At 42.5% G+C, this 24378-nt stretch overlaps 6 protein-coding genes across 6 annotated transcripts; 4 read left to right on the top strand and 2 right to left on the bottom strand.

Annotated features, from left to right (window-relative positions):
- Positions 1–703: 703 nt before the first annotated feature.
- Positions 704–1277, top strand: Bfra_012401 (uncharacterized protein; the record flags this gene model as incomplete). The annotated part of the gene is made up of 2 exons (XM_037342717.1): positions 704–836; positions 1000–1277. The coding sequence occupies 2 exons, from the start codon at positions 704–706 to the stop codon at positions 1164–1166; spliced, it is 300 nt and encodes a 99-aa protein (XP_037187439.1). The 3' UTR covers positions 1167–1277.
- Positions 1278–5384: 4107 nt separating this feature from the next.
- Positions 5385–7668, top strand: Bfra_012400 (putative heterokaryon incompatibility protein; the record flags this gene model as incomplete). The annotated part of the gene is made up of 3 exons (XM_037342716.1): positions 5385–6329; positions 6512–6558; positions 6633–7668. The coding sequence occupies 3 exons, from the start codon at positions 5385–5387 to the stop codon at positions 7666–7668; spliced, it is 2028 nt and encodes a 675-aa protein (XP_037187438.1).
- Positions 7669–10416: 2748 nt separating this feature from the next.
- On the top strand, positions 10417–11857 carry Bfra_012399 (putative sterol carrier protein; the record flags this gene model as incomplete). The annotated part of the gene is made up of 2 exons (XM_037342715.1): positions 10417–10910; positions 10975–11857. 2 exons carry the CDS (start codon positions 10417–10419, stop codon positions 11855–11857), a joined length of 1377 nt encoding a protein of 458 aa, XP_037187437.1.
- Positions 11858–15462: 3605 nt separating this feature from the next.
- Bfra_012398 (putative ankyrin repeat protein) lies at positions 15463–18898 on the bottom strand (the record flags this gene model as incomplete). Its single annotated transcript, XM_037342714.1, has 3 exons — positions 15463–17960; positions 18043–18264; positions 18316–18898. The coding sequence occupies 3 exons, from the start codon at positions 18896–18898 to the stop codon at positions 15463–15465; spliced, it is 3303 nt and encodes a 1100-aa protein (XP_037187436.1).
- Positions 18899–19342: 444 nt separating this feature from the next.
- On the top strand, positions 19343–21241 carry Bfra_012397 (putative ankyrin repeat-containing protein; the record flags this gene model as incomplete). The annotated part of the gene is made up of 7 exons (XM_037342713.1): positions 19343–19480; positions 19538–19609; positions 19657–20108; positions 20163–20394; positions 20454–20513; positions 20565–20876; positions 20927–21241. 7 exons carry the CDS (start codon positions 19343–19345, stop codon positions 21239–21241), a joined length of 1581 nt encoding a protein of 526 aa, XP_037187435.1.
- A 183-nt stretch (positions 21242–21424) lies between these two features.
- On the bottom strand, positions 21425–23868 carry Bfra_012396 (uncharacterized protein; the record flags this gene model as incomplete). The annotated part of the gene is made up of 9 exons (XM_037342712.1): positions 21425–21555; positions 21612–21779; positions 21827–22185; positions 22238–22423; positions 22482–22607; positions 22664–22866; positions 22914–23364; positions 23418–23748; positions 23799–23868. 9 exons carry the CDS (start codon positions 23866–23868, stop codon positions 21425–21427), a joined length of 2025 nt encoding a protein of 674 aa, XP_037187434.1.
- Between the last annotated feature and the right edge of the window lie 510 nt (positions 23869–24378).

Genomic DNA, 24378 nt, shown 5'->3' with positions numbered 1-24378 from the left:
CTAAAAAGCGATTTTAAGAAGAATATGATCTTCAGCGCAAATTGGATGTATAATACTCGGACCTGTGATATCAGTACGCAGAAATACTGTACCTGCATTCACGATTGCATGTTGTATGTTATGCTACATGTTCAGAAGAGGCAATTGTGTAATCAAATAGCTTCAACCCAAAACGGTCATGAATAACCCTTGTTGCCCATTGTCTCCTGTGATACCCGCTCCCAATATCAAATAGTCAATATTGATATTAGGAAAGCGGATTCGACCCCTTGAAAAACATGCTCACAATATCCCATAACATCTCACACCATCGAAAAAGCAATATCCGTCCGTGATGGAATGGAGTCTCATAATCCCCGTGTGTGTGATGAACACTCGACTCAGCCAGTAAGTGAATGATCTGTTCTGAGCAAGTTTCATCCTTGTTTGGCGCCAGGCCAGGGTCCATCGGCTTTGTGATTTCTAAGCGAGCGCATTGCGTTATCAGTGCAGGTGCCCCTCTCAGTCTTTCCGCAGCTTCGAAAGAGTTATAATAATCCGTCGTCGCATCCTCTTTCTGTTGCTACTTTCGATACAATAATAAATTTACTTTACTTTACTTTGCATTGAATACCTACGTCTAAGAATTAAGATTCATCCATTGTTCATAACCGCAAATACATCCCTCGAGATACGATAAGAACAGATAATTAAATAAGACACAATGGCAGACACCGGAGTAAACACACCAGCTCCTTTGATCGCAGAGGAGGGCGAACATACATACAAGTTCAATATTTCGATGAGCTGTGGAGGATGCTCTGGAGCTGTTGATAGAGTTTTGAAGAAATTGGATGGTGAGTTTGTTCCGTTTTCTTACTCTCTGATATCTTACTCTTCTCCTCTGCTTCGCGCATGGAATACATGAGCTTTGCGCAGGTGGCAGCTTGGCGTCGCGGACCTATCAACTACCTCGATCATAATCTTAGCATAAAAGAAGATCACTAACTAGGAAAATAGGTGTCCGCGCATACGAAGTCGATCTCGCAGGTCAAACCGCAACAGTCATTGGAAAGCCAGAATTAGAATTCGATACTGTGTTGGAGAAGATCGCAAAGACGGGAAAGAAGATTAATACGGCGGAGGCGGATGGAGTAAGCAAGGATGTTGCTGTTAAGACTGAATAAGCGGTCGGAGAGAAGGAGGGAGGAGTGGACTCGTGAGCATTTGATGGATAGATGATGGCGGATGATGGGATACGAATACATATGCGGTGGAGAGACTGGTAGATTGAGACACAGATTGCGCGGGTGGCTAATAGATGTGGGGGGATCAATACGAAATTATGACCTATATTTGATGTGTTCTGGTAATGATATTTGGTATGGTGTACTGGGTGTTGCTTTGCATTTCCTCTCGGTTCAAATAGTATGCTTTATTTCAAACGAATGTCAAGAGGGAAAGAACGGCATTGGTGAGAGATGACTGGTAGTACCAGCCCATTCCTTCAAGAATGTAGACGGCTCTACGAGTCTGCCTTCTTCGAAATAAGACCACCAACAACAATTGCTATTAATAATGGGCCACGCCAAATTTTCACTGCGGATACATATAGTACATGATCACGCGATCTTCGCGAACGAGAGCAGTATATCAATGCTCGTCGCTGCGAATCAAAATGACTAACAGCTGCTTGTACCTTTGCAGTGCAAAGCATAGGGGAGAATGAATCACTGTGGTGGTCTATCCTATTATTGCTCTTATTTCCACGAGCAATGGGTAGCGCGTTGCGTAATTTTATGGCCTTTTAATTCGTTCTAACTGTTCTCCCCACTTTTTTTTGTCGTTGAGACGTGTTTTTGCTGTCGTTTAATGTACCTGTGATTTTGCGTTCATTAATGTCATTTTCGTCCGGTCTCATCGCGCACTTCGATAGATGTGAGATCGCGAAAACAAGTGCTTGCGCACCATGCGTACGGATTTGGATTCGGAGATGCGTTTACGATGTATTGGCTTTGCAACGCAGACTTTTGTACTAGAGATGAAGTCGCTGATTTCCGAAGTGGTTCTTGCTGTTTGTGTATGCTTGAGAGGGGTGTTTTATATGGATGGTAATAGGATTTGTGGGGTTGGATTGTGGATTGTGGATGGGGTGAAGGGGGGGTTTGATATTCACTATAGTGCATGCATGGAACAGTATGTATTCTGCTATTCTTGGACTTGGCCTGGATCACGAAGCAGGATGAATATTTTCTTAACAAGTCATCACTAACAATCTGCCTGGCCTTCTCAGTGAATGTACCATCTTCAAATGTATTCAATTTCCCAACCCTTTTTATGATTCACATACCGAAACGTCAATGCGTGCTTAATATTCTCTTTCCTCGTGAATGGAGTTCACCGAAAATCAAAATGTGGACAAAACGAGGCAAAGGATTTCCTTGTTAAACCTCGAGACAGAGAGGGAAAGAGTAGAGCTTTTGCATCTATTTATATTGCGTCAACGAGAAAGGAGAGTTCCATGTTTGAGGGGTTAGAACTGGTCGAATTTGACAAATGGATTGTTTTGTGGTTTGTGGATTCGTGGATTTGGGCTTGAGGATTGTATGGGGGAGAGTGTTTTAGGAGAATGATAGAGGGTAGAGGGGGGAGTTTGGGTCGGATGGCAATCTTTGATTGTTGGTGGTGTTGTTCTGTTTTTATTGGATTGGGATATATGTTACTATTGTTGTTGTTGTTGTTGTTGTTGTTGTTGTTGTTGTTGTTATTTTATTGTTACTGCCGTTATTCTCCAATCTTCCAATATTAAGGTCAAATCACAAAAACTACATGAAACTAGATACTCCAAAGCAGCAATCGAGAAGAAACAATATTTTTTGCACAACATTTACTGCAAGTCATGAACAATATGACATATGTCATTCCGAGCGCTGCTTAAGTTCATAGTCTGAAACAGACAGTGTCAGAGATTACTTTATACTCGTATATCGTATATTGTATGTCTAATCTCCTATGCGGGGAAGGGACCGAATGCGGAACTAGGATATTCGGCGATTCTCTAAGAGTAAATGCACTCTTCTGATACTAGTAAACTGCCGCCTCATCATAAATACGTAGTGACAGAGACCCGGTGATCATATGCTTCACCTTAGGAAACCAGATATTCACTTCCTGCGGAGACTTCTAGCTCTGAATTTCGGAGTATTTCAGAGAGATAGAAAGAGATCTTAGACTCGCTATAATCATCCCTGGCAGCATCATCATTCCGGTATAGAGTCAGCGACTTAGAGATTCCTGTACAGAGAATTGAAAATTACTTGAAGATCTTGAGGAGATAGATTGTTAGGGGTTAGGGGTTCACCCTGACGCGGGGCAGTTGAGTTTTGGATATTGTTGTTGCTTTAGCCAACGTTGTCTGTCGTGCTTTCCCATCGTCGTCATTCTATCCATATTCGACACTGATTTCATTCACTTATTATTACTCTGCTTCACGCAATTTGGCAGACGCGTAGTAAATACGTAAGTAGAGAGATAGTACGGTGAACCAGATCCCTTTATTCTTTCTATCTCAGAAGTGGATCAGATTTATACGAATCCATGAGCTTTTTTCTTGAATCTACTCCTATGCTAAATCATAGCTTTTTGATTGAAGTTTAAGCAAGCCTTTTTGTACTCGAATATTGAGTATTTTTTGGTTAGATATAGATTTGATGTTGTCCTAAGCGGCTATCGCTTAGGTGGGAGAGGGGGATTAATGTGGGGAGATGGGAGATGTCTGACAGCGTCGCATATTCATGCGCTGCATAATTTCACACTTTCCTCACCACTCCGGTATTTCAGACTTTATTTGGTGGTATATAAGTATCTCGAACCCTGAAATCGAAATCATTAACTCGATCACAGTTTTTCCAACAAGTGCTAGGGAGACACCGCTGCGCCTTTCGCAAGCGGACTCCTCTTTCGAGATTGGAGGTTGTAGTTTCAGGTTGTTCGGTTTGAATTACTAGTTTGGCTGTGGTTTGAGTGTGCAGGGAATTCCATCTAATTCACAGTCAGCAAAAGGCGTTCCTTCATGTTGTCGACACGTATTTACTCTCGTTTTTGTCAATTTTGTTCATTCATTGTTATTCGTTACTGCTTAAATTTTTACGCTCACTAAAGGGGTCAGAACTAATAAGTCGAGCGGTTTTGTAGATTTCTTCCCCATCGAATCTTATTATCTTAAGTTGATTTGTTCTTTTGGTATGTGACTCTGTTGCCCATGTTGTAAAAAATGAAGCATTGTGTTTAATTGCTCTCGTTGCAAGCCCGGAAGGGGGATTATATATTCGCTTCTTGGATTTGTTTCGTGGGCTTATGTGTGAATTGAGCAGATTCCCATTTTGATCTGTTCGAAAGTGAGGAGTTTATGCCCCGTGATAATTGGATTTCGTGAAGACCCGCCAGGTTTCACAGTCTGGGTACTTGAACACCCAGATCAAAGTTTCACTCCTTACATTCATAGCAGGCATTAAAAAAAAGTCTCGTATCGATTGGTGAGCAATCAACAAACATAGAGTTTCAAAGCAACCTCTGAACAAACAAGGACTTCATGATCTTTGCCCAATCTCAAGCCTCCGAAACAATCTAGGTCAGATGGGCTTCTGGAGGGCCATTCAGATCCACCAAATCAGATACTACGTCATCCTGATGAATGACAACGAAGCAGTTATGGATTTCCGGTTCATAATGCGGGAAAGGCTACACAGGATAACTGAGGGGTAAAGTATATGTATATACCGTAGACTAGTCAACTGATCAATCGTAGACCCATAATCAATAATGCTTGCAGATATCTTACAAGCACTGCAACTCTTATCCAAGCACCACAACGCCGACTTGTGAAGTCTGCCTAGTACGTGTCAGTAGGCAAAGATAGCAAGCCTACCTCGTATTTTAATGATCGAGAAATCGAAGAGATGGGGAAGATATTCTCGCTGCTTGTGCTCTCAATCACCGCCCTGTCTGTAGATCCTCTTCCCATTAGGAAAATGCAAGGGTCACTGAGGGGTGACATAAATCACCGGATTGGCTGACTTGCATAACACAGGAACAAATGGAAAGACGGTACGTATAATGCGAGGCTGAATGAACACATTGGAAATGTTACAACACATCGAAAAAAACGCCCGATTCTAATTTTCCAGCAGCTTTAGAATTATATATCTACATTTCTCGAATAATATGGTGCAAAATTTTAAGCTGCATTTGAGATGTTCTCTTCGTATTTCTTCCATTTCACTATTATTTGAGATTCCGAGAATATCATTGTCAAGTCAACAAAATTATCCTGAATATTAAATAGGCTCACCCGGAGCATTTTGTCCCAAAATTATCAGTTGACATTTCAACGTTGCACCTGTCAAATGGCATCCAACGTGATCAACGTACCTTGTGTCCAAGATCCTTACAAGTCACTGCCTTTACCTAAAGCTGAGGAATCGGCTTGTGTCCGCGTCCTAAATATTCATGGTACTACCAAAGATTCCCCCCTTTCAGGAACTCTCGAGGTCGTAGCCGTGAGTCGTTCTGAGGGTCCCTGGTTTTCTGCTCTCTCTTATGTTTGGGGAACATATCGATCGCCACCGGATACGATTAACTGTAACGGTCACGAATTGAACATCACAGCAAGCTGTCACGATGCACTGAAGGCACTCAGGGAGATGCACGGGGGTATCAAAATCTGGGTAGATGCAATTTGCATTAACCAAGCGGATTTGAATGAAAAGGCAGAACAAATACCAATGATGCCTCGCGTTTATCAAAATGCCGCCGCAGTATATACCTGGCTGGGTCAAGATAGCTTGTTGTTGAGACAGGCAATAAAAGCCGTCAGTGCAGCCTGGGAGCTCGACTACGGCAACTTTATTGGGTGGACAAGATTCTCTTGGGTACCGCAATCAATACAGTATGCCATCTCGTTTCCAAGAAACTGGCTTCGTTTGCGTCAAAGTATATGCGACATAAGGAAAACGACAAGATCTTCAGGTATTCCTCTAGAGCAGGTCAATCTCGACTGTGAGTGGTTATACCGGGCTTGGACGTTTCAGGAATTCATGCTCGCTACGAACCCACGCTTTTTCTGGGGAACAACCGAGATTTCTTGGCTACACATGGGAGGGATATTTTATTTTGCGGATGAGCCCAAGTCAAAACTGAGAAGAGCGACCTCGTACGCCACGACTTTTGGGAAAAGCTATGATATCGCGTTTAGGACGTTCATTGAGCCCTGGGCTGATATAATGTCTCAGTTTTCATGGTCTTGGATTTTGCAGCTTGAGAAAATGTCCATGTCAACCCAATTATCAGTAGTAAGTGCACCATACTTTTGATCAACTCTAGTGGAACTCTTTAGCCCAATGGTAATCGATAATCAACGATTTGGGCTGCTAAATCTTCCCTTCGTGCGCTCAAAGTCCTGACGCCAGCGATTACAAGCCTGTCTACACTTCGATGGGCGACACCACTGCTAGCTATAGCTGATTATTTGCAGCATCGGGTTCTGAAGAGAGAGAAAGTTCATTCGGAATTATTATCCGGGTATGCTGTCATGAAAAATATCCGGATAAGACGTACATCAAATAGTCATGATCATGTCTATGCATTCTTTGGAGTTCTGGAAATGATTTATCGAGTAACCCGCCATTGGCTGACTACGAACGACCCCTCGACTTGGTATATTTGGATTTTTTTGTATATGTCACCGGTTGCCACATTTCATTTTTGCATCTCATTGCCGACTCGGGACTTCAACAAGCACTTCCGGGAGGACCGTCTTGGCTGCCGGATTGGAACACAGCCTTAGAGACCCGCACCTGGTTGAGTTCCGAATACTTACACGAGATGGGCAGGGAGCGTATAGGAAACGTCATCAAGGGACGACACATGGATACACCCATTGGGGAGATAGAGATGATATGTGTGGTTGAAGGGCGTGTGTTGAAAGTTTTGGCGACTTTTCATTCCAAAATTACGTTTTTTGACACGGTGGAAGAGCAATACTGGCAAAATTTTATGGCCGCTTACCATACACCTCAATTGGATACAGCGAATATTAATGAGTTCGAAGAGGAGTTTGTGCCCCGTTTGGCAGTTATGAGGTTATTGTATAGTTGGTTGAAAGTAACCCCCTCCACCCGCGACTTTATGGAGGATCCTCTTTGGGCGATAATGTCTTTATTTGGTTCGCCAGGTAATGGGCATGCAATGCCAACGATTCTTTCCAAGAAAAATTGGATAGTAATGGCGGCGGTAAAGCTGCTTGCATATGTACACAGTGCGGCGACCGAATCTTGGTCAAGTGATCCCGAGCGGGATAGCACAATAGCGAGTCTGCTGCTCCTTATAAAGTTGACGGACAATCCGCAGGCCCTCCAGGTACTGGAAGACATCTACCGAAGCATGTTAGGTAAGAGGAGCTTCTTCACAACAGAAGATGGAGAAATTGGCTCTGGTCCGCTATTGATGAGAGTCGGAGACAGGATCGCTCATATCGCAGGCGTCGGAGTACCAATGTTATTGCGACCTCATGAGCCTGTGGATGGGATAGGGAACAGCTATTCTGTAGTAGGCCCTGTGTGTTTTTCTACAAGACATATGGGACGAGTGAAGATAGACTGGATTAAGAGAGAGACGATTGCATTGGTCTAAAGGTCTGGGTATTTCTAAGGAAATAACACATGTGATCCAGGAGAGACTATCACCCTTCTTATGAATACCGAGAGTCGTCTTTATCATACTGAAAACTAATGACAACGATTTTGAGACTCGAGTACGCACTTAGAAATTAAATATATAAGGTGAAACTGAAAAATGTGGGATTTTTGTGCAGTTTGTAACTGAACTAATAGAATACTGTACTACTTACCCCAAGTCTGAATACTCCATCGATAATAGCTGCGTACCAATTCTTGCCGGCATCACCATAAATAGTCTTCTCCACAGCAACTTCATATAGCAAAATCTCTAGTCATCTAGTTTTAGAAAGATTTAAGGGATGAAATAAAGCCAAAGATGGAGGCAAAGCTTTCGCCACAGGATTGGATGACGTTGGGAAATCAGTATCTGTATCCTTCCAGGTGCGATACGAGTAAATTTGCACACATGAGCGCGCTATAGCACGCGCGTATTGCATACAGCTCTCGTAGCTCTGAACCTAGAATAGACAGATACAATATCAATCAATGTATTAAACCTGTTATGAAGAACGTCATAATCACCACCGAGGTGATGCCAACAGTTGCCATGGCATAGAAACCCCGTCAGTGCATGCTTGTTTGCTCTCGTTGCGATTCCGGAAGGGGGTTTTGATTTTCGCTTCTTTGGTTTGGTTTTGATGACTTTCGTGTGGATTCGGGATTTTTACATCTTGATTTGTTCAGATGAGGGGTTTGCACCACTTGTATAACGTCGATCCCATGCCAACAGTTCTTGATATCTGTGTACTTAAACACCCGGTTCAAGAGACCAAAAATAACAAAGTTTCACGCCTGACCATCAGGTCAATCATTAGAAGGAATCTCACTTTTCTTAAGCTCGGTCTTGCAATTCATATAGAAAGGGGCTTCCGGAAATCATTCCCCGTCTATTCCCTGAATTATGCTTGAATTTCCATGGTTAGTTTTGTCCTCCTTACACATCGTCGTTTGATCTTCGTTGTCACTTTTTTCAAATCTTGATTTCGGTTGCTATTCTGACATATTCTGGTCAACAATACAATATGAATAGTCTGCCATCTTAAGTTCTCTCGTCAGCTTTCCATCAGCAAAGGCTCGAATCCGTACTAGTGCGTTAAGAAATTTCACGTACAATTTTATTTAGCTGTGTTGGTCAATACTTGCTTTCGACACGTCGAGTGTTTGAACTTTACTTGTTCTTAAGGTGCCTGTGATTACAGCGACTTTTTATATCCCAACTCTGCTCCGGAAAGTGGCTTCTCACCCGAAGGACCCTCAGCTCACCCCCTCCGATGGGGTCTGACTTAGGCATCTAGTAGCTATTTCACGTCATATCTTCAGTGTTGAAATCTTCCACTGAACCCCGGTAATATCACTCTCTGTATTTCCCCTCTTCCATCTCCACCTTCCACCACAATTACCTCAACACCAGCGCGCGATATATTTTCTCAAACTTGAATGATTGTCACATACGACCATAGACTGAAGAGAATTGGGCATCCCGTCCGCTCTGCCATACACAAGCTTCAGATCGGTGGATTAGTAGTTGGGTGGGTGACCACCAGCGAATCCCCACTGTTGTATGTTTTTTGACATTTTTAATATTTTTTGTAAAGTATTGGTAGGAGGGCGACGGCGGGGTGGGGTTCCTTTGTGCTCACTACCTACTTTTACTTGCAGTTGACGGGCGAAAAGGCACAAGATGAGTATTAGTTATCAAGAGTTATTCTTTTGCATACTTTATATGTAAGCTCGTTTGTCTTACCTTTCAATGCCTGAAGTTGTTACGAAAATTGGTGGAACTGAATGTCAACAGGGATATAGACTGGTAAAGTCATGATCGAGGCGACCATGTTATTGGGTAAGTAGCTAGACGAGAAAGAAAATCAAGAATCATCAAGTCGTTGCAATATTCAGACAACGATATCATGATAATCTAGACAGGTAGTCCGATTGTAATCCAGAATCAGTTCAGTCAGAGCTCATATTTTTCTGCCGAAACTTCGACATCGATGTTGGCTCGGGTATCTCCCCAAATGCCCCCTGTATGCGAGGTCATCAAGATAGCTTCGACGCCTACGAAGATTATTAATTGGCGGATGAGAAGATTGGATAAATCAAGATGAAATGGATGTATGACATATTGAACCGAGATGGGATGAATAGTAGAACATGAATACTGAACGAACACGACTGATTAACCTGGCATAACAAACAAACTCCCTGGCCGTTCGGCTTGACAACTATCTCACCTCATGTATCATAAGTTCAAGCTGTGGACCAATGGTTCGTGACATGGTTGGAGGATGCCGGGACATCAAAGTATGTATTTTCCAATAAAATATTATCTCTTGTGCTTTCCAGAGGCCATGATGACAGTGCACAGCGGACTCTCACTTGATTATCTCCTGCATCTCTGGAATATCGTACAATGATATTGGCAAAAAGGTGCTCAAGTACTGAAAATCGTTAACCGCTGAATGACTAGCTAGCGCTTGAACCGAAAACGTTCTCTCAGCACCAGGACGGATATAACGGCAGTGATCCACTTCCGAACCTCGGTAGTTTCCCCGCAAAAGTTACCCCAGAAATGAACATGATAAGACTCTCTAAACATCATTTCTCATTTACAAATCTGTATCATAACTTCACGACCCTTTTCTTGTGCGATCGAAATCACAGTCATAATTGTCACTTGTTTTGAATCATCTATAATCTCAAAATGGTTATCAAGCGCAATGAGCCATGTTACGTCCTAGGTGTCGGCATGACCAAATTCATCAAGCCAAGGGGTAAAGTCGATTACACTGAGCTTGGTTTCGAAGCTGGTATCAAGGCTATGCTTGATGCACAAATCAATTACGATGACGTCGATCAAGGAGTGGCATGTTATTGCTATGGAGATTCGACCTGCGGACAACGTGTCTTTTATCAATTCGGAATGACCCAGATCCCCATCTACAATGTAAACAACAATTGCTCAACAGGCTCAACAGGATTGGCTTTGGCGAGAAATGTCATCAGTCATGGAGGTGCGGATTGTATATTGGTTGTTGGGTTCGAAAAGATGAATCCGGGTTCGCTGCAGAGTTTCTGGAATGATCGTAGTAATCCAACTGGCACATCTGGTGAAATGATGCGTGCCACTAGAGGTGTTACAAATGCACCTGGGGCTGCGCAAATGTTTGGTAATGCAGGTAGGGAATATATGGAAAAGTTTGTCTATCACCACTCGATCTTCAACGGCGTAGCAAAAAGCTAACTTTTTCATCGCAAATAGATACGGTGCCAAAAATGAAGATTTCGCCGAGATTGCGAGAGTGAACCATGAGCATTCGCAACGAAACCCATACTCTCAATTCCAAGATGTGTATACTCTAGAGCAAGTCATGAAAGCTCCCATGATTCATGAGCCACTCACAAAATTGCAATGCTGTCCTACATCAGATGGAGGGGCCGCAGCTGTTCTAGTTTCACAAGATTTCCTCGATGCGCGCCCACACCTCAAAGAACAAGCAGTATTGATTGCAGGTCAATGTATGGCTACTGATGCTCCATCGCTATTCTCCAAATCCGCAATTGACCTTATGGGGTTCGAGATGACAAAGTTTGCAGCAAAGACTGCTATGGAGGAAGCAAAGGTCACACCTGCAGATATCAAGGTCTGCGAGTTGCATGATTGTTTCTCGGCAAATGAGATGATCGTTATCGACTCTATGGGTCTTTCTCCGCCAGGAAAAGCTCATGAGATGGTGAGAGCTGGAGATATTACATATGGCGGCAAGATGGTCATCAACCCCTCCGGCGGATTGATCTCAAAGGGCCACCCACTCGGAGCCTCAGGAATTGCACAGTGCGCTGAGCTTGTCTGGCATCTTCGTGGATGGGCAAACAATCGATTGGTTGATGATACAAGAGTAGCTCTACAACACAATCTTGGATTAGGCGGGGCTGTTGTAGTGACTGTCTACAAACGAGCCGATGGAAAGACAAATGCTCCTGTTGATTCCGCCGAAGTTGGAAAGAAAAACAAGTTGGGTTATAACCCAGCTGTGGAGGCAAAAGGATTCACAGAACAGCAAGCTACTAGTGTGAGGAGTAAGACGAAGTCTAGTGCTTGGGCTTTGGGTGACGTGGAGAAGAAGGTGGAAGCGAGGTTTTGATCTGCGTTCACATGTTTTTTTGATTATTTAATACCCTTGTTGCCATTATAGCTCATCATATCAGTTCCCAGTATTAGTCAACCATATCATGGGCTGTGATAATCTTCCTCATCCATTAATTGTAATAAGGTCGTAGTTCACTGGCGGAAATTGCTCTCCCCAACGCCCTTCATTCGTGGCACAGTCGAGATAGTCGACGTCACATATTGTTGTCACCAAACTTTTCATCAGATAGATATCGCCGTTCATGTAAGTGTATCTCCACCATCATACTTACTTTCATCATCCATCTGCTTCGCTATTCCAGAATCTACGGAGCATTTTTCAGTATTAGGAATACTACAGAGAACATGACATAAAGCCTTAAACAACATACCTCCTTCTCGCTCACCCTTCTAGATCTGCAAAAATTTCTCTTTTTTTTGATAAGGAGGTCAATTCCCCGTCACATCTATTTTATAGCCAGAAAATAGAATTTCAATGGGGATATCAAATACGAGAATGAGCTTTTCAAGCTGTACATCGAGGCATTTCCACCTTCGTTCTTAGCAGTGAATAATTTTTGATAAATTCAATCGCAGACTATAAGTAGCAGGTATTTTGTCTTGCCATGGATCTTTATAATTTTTTGGGGAGTATATCGCTGTAACAGGTTCCTGAATATTGAAAACGATGCTAAAAGAAAACTCAATGCTGTATCTTACTCCTGGTGTAACAAAGTGTTGCTATCCTGATCTTTTCCCTCAATTCTAAGATAATAAGAGTCTTCTGAGTAGACATATGATCATGTTTATCACCATGAATCTGCCTATTGTCATGGACTACCGTTCTCACTGTCAATGATCCATCCTTTCTTATTATGCTTGCCAAAATCCTATAGTCAACATTTTATCATCCTATTACTCAATACCAGAGTCTAGCGAGTGATGTACACGCTAACATCTAGATCAGACTATCTATCTTTTCTCCAACACCAACGAAAAGTCTATAGGCCGCATTTGTTGCCAGACACAGTCCTCCGTCTCTTCCAATGTTTGTTATTTCTTTTCCTATGCGAAAAAGATGTAAGCTGTGATAGGGGTGTTTATATAGCACGAGTTTCTACCTACAATTCTGTGTTTAAGTTCTTTGAAATTAATTGTATAAATGCTGCAGATGATTAAATGAAACTTTAGGGTGCGCACAAGAATGCTTCGATGCAGAGAACATAGAAAAGTATGCAGAAAGTATCCAGCCAGGTTTGAGTTTCTCAACTGTTATGTTCTGGTATGGTGCGAGTATTTGATATGTGGATTGAAGGGGTTTGATATCATCGGATCCATCGGATGTTGATATAGGAGAATAAATATCAATGGCGCTAGCTTGCTGTAAGATCCCTTTATTACCATTATCGTGCTCTGTTCACTGCCTCCCGGGTCTGGAGATGTAAGTAATTTTCTCTTAAAAAAATCGTGACGCATTTTACGTGGTGATATGACTGAACTACCCGTTCCCTCCGTCCACGAGCCTGTCTCTTTGCAAATCTAGTAATTTTGATATTATAGAAGTTATCGGGAAAGTTAGCGGGTTTTATAGTCTAACATTTTGTGCGTTTGGAATGCAAAACCGTGGAGTCAATACTAGTCGCTCAATGATCAAAAAGGGACATTTTACACTCAGATCGATAGGCACTTCGGCTACTGGTATTCCAAATCATAAAAGAAATGGGTATTGTATAAATAATCCATGGGAGCCCATTCTGACACTCTATTATTCTCATAGGGTGGTCATTTTTACACAGCACAGGGAAAACAAACAAAATTCTCTTTCCTTTCGATCCCTCGATCTGAAACCTAGCTTTTCATGTTCAAAAATTTAGTATCTCTGTTGATTGTTGTCAAACTCACCAAGATTCTTATCATTACCACATCTAATAAACATTCCACCTCACTCTCTGCTATCAAAACTTTCTACTACTAAGATGCAGCTTTGTTGTTATATCCCTCCACTCTGATACCGCTCACAAAAAATCTATTCGGAGATTGCCATTCACTGAGAGGAGGTTGTATTCCTAAAGCAGATAGGTGGACTTCAAACGCAAAGTTGATTGTTTTGAGTAACATGAATGGATCGTTTTATAGCCATGTCTCTATTGTTTCTGATTTCGCTGAATTACTCAGCCATTGGGGTTGGGTTGTAAAATTGTATTGTTTTTAATATTAGGTATTATTTTATTATGGGGTAAATCGTGAGGTGATAGTTGATACATTTATTAATGATTTTATCCAAAGTTTTGAAGGACTACTTAGGAGCACTCCTTGTAGACTTCGCACAACCTACGTACTTACTTTCGCCTACTAAACTTGCACACTACACATTTTGAAGCGCTTTTTTATTTAAAACTCAGTGGCTTTGAGACTTTCGTCTTAGCTCCATAATATCTGTTACCCCTGAAAAGAATCATCGATCGCAGTTGAGAATTATTGCCGTTAAGCGAACCAGTCTATGAACATGCTAAATTTTTCACTATCGCGGAAGTGCACTTTCACTGTAATTGAAAATTCTCACCTTTTGTCCAGTCGCCATTCTTCCATTTCACCCTTCTTTTCATGTTTTTGGAAACCAAAGAAGAAAAGAAGGGGCGATCTTTCTAGAGTGTCACCGTGCGGATTTCCACTACTCTGCACCTCAGAGACGATTCGATTCAAGTAATTGATTTTGGGTTTCGACCATTGAGAGCCACCAGCTCTTTATAACAAGATGGCGATAAGCCGGACGGAAAGAGGTGACGATTTCAGTCAATGCTACTTTACCGCAAGTGTGCAACGAATGCACCGATACTGTGCATATATGATCACTGGATTTGCTCATTCTAAATTAGTGACCCTGCATAGGAATGCGGCAGCAATTGAGGGTCTCGTCAGATTCTCAAAAAAGTCATCTGTGGATTGCCCCAGGCTAGGACGTGTGCGTTGTAATTACATATCAAGAAAGGAGAACATGGGACACTCTCAAACTATTCATGAATTATTCTTCAGATATCGTCAACTGCAATATTGGTTTTCATTTCAATATATTACGATCAATTTCCATGGGAAAAGTTGTTTATCGTCAATAAAGATGCAAGTGTTGATGCCGCAGCCGATATACCGCGTACGAAGTGACAGACAGAGACAAATGATTTTGACTCGGCATCCATATGATTATTCGTTTTGAAAATCATGGTTTATGAGATTTTAAACCTCGAGCATCTGTCAAGGTATTGGGGCGTTGCCGTGCAAAGGTTGATTTGTCAGATTATGGAAATTGGAGAACCTTTTATAGTGGAATCTTGAAATCGGGTCAATGATATTGACTTGCCATATTCACCACTCCCCACCCGCGCTGAGATCACATTTATTTATGATATATCGTAAATCCCCACTGTCGCAGTAGTGTGAGTTACATGTGGCAAAATATATTTACTAACTTGATGGTATCTCAATCCACCCAAAAGAAAAAACGCCTTTGCCCCGCGCAAACCCCACTATTTCGAATCATGAACCCAGAGATTCTACCTAAACGCTACACATCTTATCATAAATCATAAACATCAAAGGAATAGAGTTTCGATCCTCTCATCTAAATCAAGAAATCACAACAGCTTCGCCCATTCTTTCCATCCCCTTCAACCTCTCCCAAGTCCCCCGACTCCAAATCGTATGCTTATGCTCTTTCCCCAGCACTCTCACTTGTACCTCCCAAGCCCTCTCATGCCACTCAATCGCCTTCTTCCTGCACTCCAGATCCCCACTATGCAAGCCCATCTCCTCCCACACTATCCCAATATCATTCATCGTCCACAATGTATCCGGATTATCGTTTCCCAGTACTCGAACTCTTCTCACATACATATCCTCCATAATTTCCAACGCTTCTTTGAATTTTCCTTGCGCTTTCAATACTTTCGAGATATCTGATCGCGTTCGTATTGGATGGGGATGGTCTTCTCCCATTAGCGTGATTTGGCCGGCGAGAGCAAGTTGATGGAGAGCGAGTGCTTCGGGATAGCGACCTTGGAAGCGATAACAGCGAGCGAGGGTATTAAGGGTCCATATTATCTGCAAGTCGGTCTCGGGAAGAGATCGACGTAGAATACTGAGGGCACGGAGATGATATTGTTCAGACTCCGAGTATCTCTCAAGATGCCGTGTTTCTCGACCCAATTCGTTTAATGTCAATGCAAGATCGAGATGATCAGGAGGAAGATACTTTTCCTGGATTATCAAAGCTTTTAACTGCGTGTGCAAAGCGAGATCAGTAAGATTCTTTTGGTCGTACATTATTCCAAGACTATTGAGAAGCCAGGTCGTGCGGACAGATTCCGGGAATGGATCTCCTCGGGGTCCTTGTGCAATCGCCTTTTCGAACATATCAATTGCTTGGTCAACTTTTCCTGCCATTGTGAAAGCCCTTGCTAGATCCCGGACAATCAGATCGCGCTCAAAATTTGAGATAGATTCTGCTTGGTCGAGGTCCAGTTGGTCCAGTTCAATTAATGCTCGTTGTATATCAGCTAAATCCTCCGCAGCAAAAGTAGTGGATGAGCTTTCTTTGCGATGTTTCCAATCATTCACCTGTTTCTGATACTTTGCTATACGTTGTAACGGAAACGACAGCCTGTTTGAAAGGAGAAATCGCAGGATCCATGTCGATCGTGCTAAAGACGAATCCGCAAACGTGTTGTATTTTTGGCATAAATTCTCTTCAAATGATGCTGACGATAGATGGTGACACCAGTTTTCTGTAGAGTAACTCGCTAGTGGATATTGAAGATCATCAACTAGGGTATTATGTATAACATTTGGTAGTGAGAGGCTAGCTAGTAATACTTCGGCAATAGTCTGGTGTGTGTAAGACTCAGTCATGAGAAATTGTGTTGCTTTCGCCGACATGGAGTCGAAGCCATGAGACTTCCATAGGAACTCACGGACCGATGTATGAACAGGGTGGAATGTATCCTTCTCTGGTCGATACTCAATCAAAGGAGCGCATAGATCGAGCACGGCATCTTTAAAAGGCCGTTGATCTTCTATAAATACCTCCTTTGTCTCATCCCAAGACAGAGCACGTTGGAGCTCTTTCCAAGATAGTGGTCTTGTTGTACAACAAACCCACAAAAGAATTCTACGAGCAAGATCCCGTCTTCGAATACTTTGGGATCCTAATCTCTCGAGTATCTGACCATAAAATCCGTTGAGTCCTTCGGGTATCCTTTCAATAGCATCCAAAACACTCTGTGAATCAATTGCTTCGGCTAGGCTTTGGATTCCCAGGGCAGCATATAAAAACATGCCACCAGAAGCATTCGAAAGTTTCGAGAATGCCTGGTCTTGTGCCCCTGTACCTTTCCCAGGTAAATTATCCAACGATTTCGTTAAAAAGTTGTCGATATCTGGCTGTACCAAAGAAGGTTCCAGCTCTATCACTGCACACGACACTTTCTCCAGCTGAAATGCAATAATAGGAAGATTGCGAGAAAAAATAGCTAGTCGAACAGTGTGGGAGCTTCTTGCGATATCCGCAAACGTTTTTGTAAGATCACCTGGATCAATGCATTCATCCACTCCATCAATGATAATGTAACAATATGGAAAATCTTGTACCACGTGTTTGATGACGGAGATGATATCGTCTGCAGTTGATAAATGCTGTCTTCCATACTTCCTCGCTCGTTCATACGCTTCGTTGACTCTGCTTGGAAAGTCATGCAGTGGTACAATCAACTGTGCTAAAATCGATCCGAGGATCTCTAACGTCGATCTTTTTCTAGCGTCCCCGGAATCGCAGTAAAAGTAAGCCATGGAGGCTATTTCATTCTCCGATCCTTCTGAACTTTTCTCTGACTTAAATTGAAGGTGCTCAATGGCAGTAGTACTCAGCACGGTTTTGCCTGATCCCGGCCGGCCATGAATCCACAATATCGAGCGGTCAGTCGAAGGTTCGGTGCAGCGTCTCCAGCTTCGGAATCTTGGATCGTCTTGCAGCCACATTCCGGTTCCTGGTGAACGTCTCTTCAGAGCTCGGTAATAATCTTCTCTAGAGTCAACTTGGGTTAACCATTTTAATATTTCATTTTTGGTGTCTATATGAGCTCGTTAGCGGATTACCATAGGAAGTATAGGAAGTCCAATGATAGCTATGTATGGGTCAATGACTCAACTCACGATATGCATCTCGACCATCTACTCTGTTAGCAAGGTCTACATTGTCTAAAGCAATAGTTCCAACTAATTCTTGGATTTTCTTAGTCGAGACATCCATCCTCTCTCGATGCGCAAGAGTAATTTCATCATTCAAAACCCGAGTATATCTTTCGATATGTTCCAAATTGTCTTTGAACTCTGCGTCGAAAGACTTATTCAAGTTCTTGAAAAAGACCTTCAATGCTAACACTTTGTCAGAACCGGGTAGAAGAAATCAAGGAGCAATTTACTAACAGCTAACAGAAACCGACTTTCGTATTTTCTCCAGAAACAGATAAATTTCATCATATAAATCCGACAACGCAGTTCTTACACGGACTTCCGTTGCGAACATTTTTTCATACTGACTCGATATGGAAAGGATGTCACTAAGCTTCAACATGGCATTATCGATGTAATAAAAATAAGTAGCCGAAGTCTGAGCAACCATCAAAACAGCTTTCAAAGAACCCCACACTAAAGAGGCACTACTTGTCCCCTGAACCATCATATCTACTATAGGAGAAAACCTCGTTAAAAAGTCTATTACCGGCTCAATTGTCTTCCCGACTTTCCGGTACCGAGACGATGCGAACCTGTGGCGCTCAAGTACTCGTACTTCTCGCCATACATCGTCGATGTTTATTGGCGCTTGGGATATTATCATTGATGAACTAATAGTTTCGTTTTCTGTCGCAAGGCTCGCCGTGCCAAATGAAGGCGTCCTTATCTTCACGTCTTCTTGCCATTGGGGATTTGGATAGTCAGCTGACCTGTAAGACGGGACCCGGCTTGGTTTTTCCACGTTTTCCGCTTGAGATTTTCGGAAAGGAGACATTGTTGTGAAGTGTGTTACAAAGTTTGAAAATCGATGCAGTAATGTTTCCAATTGCCTGGTATCATCTCTTCTTTATCAACCCCCTCATCGAGTGTACTTCGATACCACGAGTTGAGCACTGCCCTGGTGGCATGCCTTCATTCCATAGGGCGAACAGTTCGGGCTGAGCGATAAGACATATGACTAGTCACACAACGCCGAGGATGCATGGGTACATGTGAGGGATTCCACATTGGGTCACAGCCCCCGAGAACCAAGTAAACCAAGTAAATGATCAGCTGGAGCATTCTCTACACATTGAGCCTCATCATTGAAATATACCTTGCAGCCTGGTCGAGGCACATTAACAGATTCCGCGTACGGAATACTTCAGCAAGTTTATTTTTATCTTTACATAATCTGCCCTCTTTTTCGCACAAGTGTAATCAAAATCGTGTTTTTCCAATGAGTCGAAATTCAGACGATGTTTTGTGTCGCGTATGCACCGTCTCCGGTGATCGAAAAGAATGTACTGTTGCCATTGAGAGCATTGTTCACAAGTTCTTCGGTCAAAATGCGAAAGTGATTCGAAAGAAGTCTGCTGTCAGTATTTGTCATAAAATGCTCGATTCAATCGTAAATTTAACGTTTCACAATTAGTCCGGAGCGCAGAATTATGACTATGAAGTCCAGCTACCAGGCAGCGAGGCGCCCAAAGCTGAGGAATTACAGGTATTTTAGCACGATGTAGGTACTTTGCATACCACTGACAACCACAGAAAGTACATAATCTCTGTCGTATCAAGGTTCAAGCTTTATTGCGAGAAATCGATCCTCTACCAAAGTCAGACAAAGGAAAAGGGATAGTGCAACCTCTAAGTTCTGATTCAGACAGAATTTCCCAACCATCTGCAACAAAAGATAGACCAGATACTATTCGTATCAAGAAGATACCTGCAACATACTCGGGTGAAATTGTTGAAATGATTGTTCAGGGGGAATTCGGCAGCAAACCCAAGATACATAGTCTCGCACTTCATGATAGAGAACATCTTTGTGCTACCGTCACATTTCCAGAAGAAGAGTATGGGTTTCCAACAAAACAATTACAAAAAGTGACCATAGCACGCCAATCACGTTCAGATGCACCGGAGATACAATATGATGCGGATTTCCTGAACTTCACAACTTTGTATAATGCCAGTCCTGAGAGGTTGCAAGCTGATGTGGAGTATGTATATATATCATTCACTAGACTCGTTCTCATGACTGACGTGAACTGTAGTATCGTAGCTGTGGTGGGTCTTGGAACGCACGCATTTGGGACTTTCCGTTCCACAACTCCTGGTAGTCATGAAATGTGGTTGAGAGATTTCCTTCCAAAAGATATCCCAAATACTCGCATCCTGTTGTATGGATATCCTTCCACTGTATCCGGAGGTCAATCCATGGAAAAGGTCGAAGATATAGCAAGTACCTTCTTGAATAGATTGACACTACTTCGCAGAAACACCTCGGTAGGTGGCATACCTCTTTCTACCAAGCCGCTACGGACTGTTGCTGACACGAGTTATAGACACGAAATCGTCCCATAATCTTTATTGGACAAAGTCTTGGGGGTCTGATAGTTCAAGAAGTAAGTTTTGTCTCGAGTTCCAGGTATAGATGCTGATCTCACGCTGTTTAGTCACTTCTTAGAGCTGCAGATAGTCGTGATCCATACGAGCGGGAGATTTTTGACTTCTGGCACGGACTTGTCGGCTTTGGTATCCCAATAGCAGGTCTAAACAATCCTTCTCTGATTGAAGCTGTAAAATTACAGCCAAACAAAGTTTTGATCGGCCAATTATGTCGTGATCGTGAGAACGGGACGCCATCTGCTTATCTCATCGAGTTAAAACACAGATTTGAGAGTTGCTGCAAGCAGAAAGAAAAATTCTCTTCCCATGCACCAGAAGTATTATATTTTTGGGAGAGGCATTATTCCCAGCCTAGAACAGTAAGACTTTCTTAGATCGTAAATCCTCGGGTAGCTAACAGCAAAAACAGCGAAACGGCATTGTGGGCGAGAAGATTCTCATGGTGGAAGATAGTGCTACGCCAGGTGCGAGAAACCTACCTCTAAACTCCGACCATTCTGGCATGGTAAAATATAGCAGTAGGTCTGATCTATTTTATGAGGATGTTTCAAGCAATATAGAAGGTATGGTCTCTAGCTTGGCAGAGCGGAGAGATGTCGTCCAATATACCTCAGGCAATGAATCCTTCCAAAGAAGAGGGGATAAAATTATCAATGGACCATCGGCTCCAAAGAGAAGAGGCACCTTTCTTTCCGAAGACGAGTTGGAGACAACGTTAGCTTAGTAAATGATGAGAAATTATATATATATAAGGGAGACTCAATTTATGAAGTGATCTTCAACAAGTGGAACAATAATGTACAAAAGGCTTTTGAACCCAGAAAATATATACACGGTGCACTAAATGCTACCAATCTCGTAACCTTCGTTTCGTTGATCATAAAAAATTATGCATTATTCATCGTTATTAATCCACGCCGTATTCTCTGGTGTTATGACGACCCTGGCGCATGAATTTCAAGCCCTTGTTATGTTCTTTCATACGTCGATGGTATATTTTTCTTGCGTCTTCAAGTTGTTTAGTAAAAATTTCCCTTTCTATAAAAAAAAATTTCAGCAATTGTCACAAAAATTGTTACTGAGTCACAATTTACCTTCATCATTTGAGAAAGAGACTTCGAGCCAGCTGAGTTCTTTCGGGTTTTGAGGAAATTTCAAAGGTCCGATTTGAAGGTCGCAACGAACAGGGTGAAGCACAAAGCAGCGAGGAAACTTGTCATCAGGCTTGCATTTTTTGCGATCAAGCTTCGATTGCTCTGCAACTACGATTGTTTTAGTAATCAATTAAGATAGGATATAGCTTGCTTACATTTAAATGCCAAGATCTGCCCTCGTTGAATCTTCCCATCTCGCGACGACGATTCAACAAACATAATGATAAGTGGAGGAACGGGCATTTCTATTTTTAAGCCACTGCCTTCGTCAATAGTAGTCAGATGTGAACCAGGAATAGCTTGTTGTGCCTTCAGTGTGGCCATTGAAGCAAAGGTAGTCCCGCTCATGTTCGAGAGGGATGTCGATGCTCTTCGAAGCGAAGAGCCTGCACCTGGTTGAGTAGAATCATGCCCGCTGCTAAAATCTTTGAGCCAAATTTGTAGTCTTCCAGTGATTGCATTCTTGCTTTCAAATTGATACTTTTCAAGGGTCCGAAGTTTGATGCCCCGTTGACTGTACAAGAATCAGCAATTATTGATGTTTGGAAAATACCAAAAGCACGAACAAGTCTACTAAAACCTTAAATCCTGTCAGAGCCCTTTGGAACTCCTTCAAACTTGTTGAGCTTTGAAAGAACAAACGGCCATTGGTGATATCGGGTCTTCCGTGTAGTTTTCTCTCTAGGATTAAATCACACATATAAATTCCGGGGGTAAGATAATTAGGGTGAATAGAAGCTCTTCGTAAATCTCTATTATGAAGGAATTAGAGATCATCACAACATCAGCAGTTTGATTGTGCAGACTTACAATTCTCTGAACGCCTGGAGGGTGTTAGGCCAGAGACGTGGTTCCTCGTCCAAATCCAGAGTCAATGCACCTTCTGCATCTATTCGAATTTTAATTACATGGCCAGCTTGCTCGCCGCTGAGTTGACTAATAAATGTCAGTATTCGTACATGACTATACTGTGGAATTACCGATCGTGTTACCATTTGAAAATAACTCCGTATTCATCGATGCTCATGGACTGCGTCGACCCAGTTGAGACACTTTCATGCCTATCTTGCACTAGGGGAGGAGTTTGAGGAGTTGATGGCGTCGATTGCTGCGAGTTCTTCGTCTTGGTCCTTTCTTGAACAGCATCAGGATTGAGGTATTCTGTTTCTAGTTCAGTAAGAATGCCAAAGAGTAGCTGTGGATTGTCAGCTTTAGGTGAGTCAAAGAGTTGCAGCTACTCACGATCTCCAGCTCCGTTATGTAATGATGTAAAGTGAAACCCGTATCAATGATACATAGATCTTGAGGATGTGTGAAATGTGTGGCAAATTGGCGATACTCCCGAGAGTCTCGAGCAGACATCAAGTAGTGCGAGCAAATCATAAGATGTATCCACCTATCAGAAGGTTCACAGGACTCTTCCTGTGCGATTTGTAGATTCTCAGTGAAACATTGAATGAAAGCTTCCCAAGATTTAGCCGAAACTTTGCAAAGTTTGTCACCAGAAATATGACTCAAGTATTCTGCATCGTTCAATTTGTTCCACTTAAATTGGTAGTTATAGCCATCCAGTCGGCTTACTTCGCGTCCCTGTCTCCCACATCTTTGTATCTCGGTTTCGACGTAGCCCTCAATCTTTCGCGATCTCTTCTTTCCCCATTTTAGAGGAATGGCAGCTTCGACATTTGTATTTCTGTGAAAGAGTCAATATGTGCTAGATTCATCGGCTGGCAGCAAGACACTTACGGGTCGAAAGTGCAGAGCAATACTCTCAATTTGTGATTTTCGATGGCTATGGCATCCGCAACTGAATTCAGCAATTCTGACTTCCAGAGAAAGGCCTTTTTAGCAACTTCATAATTTTTCGCATCCTCTTCTTCTACCATCTGCAATGTAACTTGGAGATTCCCATGAACGCTGATCAAGATTCTGATAAGGTCCCCAGACGAACGAGGATCGCCATTCTGGCCCGAGGTACCCTGAGCTTCGAGAAAACGGGCGTGGATTGTCGATAGATACTTTACAAGTTCGTCAAGTTCTTCCTCCAAACTGTTGTCTGACTTCGAAACGTGAGAATCTATCGAAAATTAGAAATCCGGTAACGAATTGAATATAAATGTTGCTTACGAGGCAGAGAGATACGAGTGCGATGGTGAAGCTTATCAGCAAAGGCCCGCATTTGATCAAAAAATTCCATCATCATAACCTTGTCCCTTATCAAGAGATTTCCACAATATCGAGCGCAATAGTATCATGTTAAAAGCAAAGAGAGCGATAGAGACAGCAACAATTTGAAAAGAAAGTTGTAAAAAACCAGTACTTGTTTCTCTCAGAATTTAGTGTGTAGCCCTGTTTAAAATGCTAGCTGCCTACGATTAGCTATTGTATTTCCACCATCCGCTTATCGCACCGCTGTAGTTCAATGGAATGACAACCCGGACTATTTTTTAGCGGCTTAACACATGAGAATACAAGCAAATCCTCTCCGTTCCTTATTTATCTTTCTGTCAGATGAATACTCTACGCCTAAGCCCTGTGAAGGTATCGTTCCTTTGTGCAACTAGAGAAAACGAGGAGCGCGGGGGCGCAGCCAATAGTCTTGGTTAAATAAACCCCCTGCTACCCTCGTGAGTGTGACCCAATCTCACTCATTTTGCAAACTTGGCTTCTTGTCCTAGTCTCAATCCGACAAGATATCAAGAATGAG

This window comes from Botrytis fragariae (assembly GCF_013461495.1).
Source record: "Botrytis fragariae strain BVB16 chromosome Unknown tig00000274, whole genome shotgun sequence".
In the NCBI taxonomy this organism is placed as follows: Eukaryota; Fungi; Ascomycota; class Leotiomycetes; order Helotiales; family Sclerotiniaceae; genus Botrytis; species Botrytis fragariae.
This window is presented reverse-complemented; position numbering and strand designations above follow the sequence as displayed.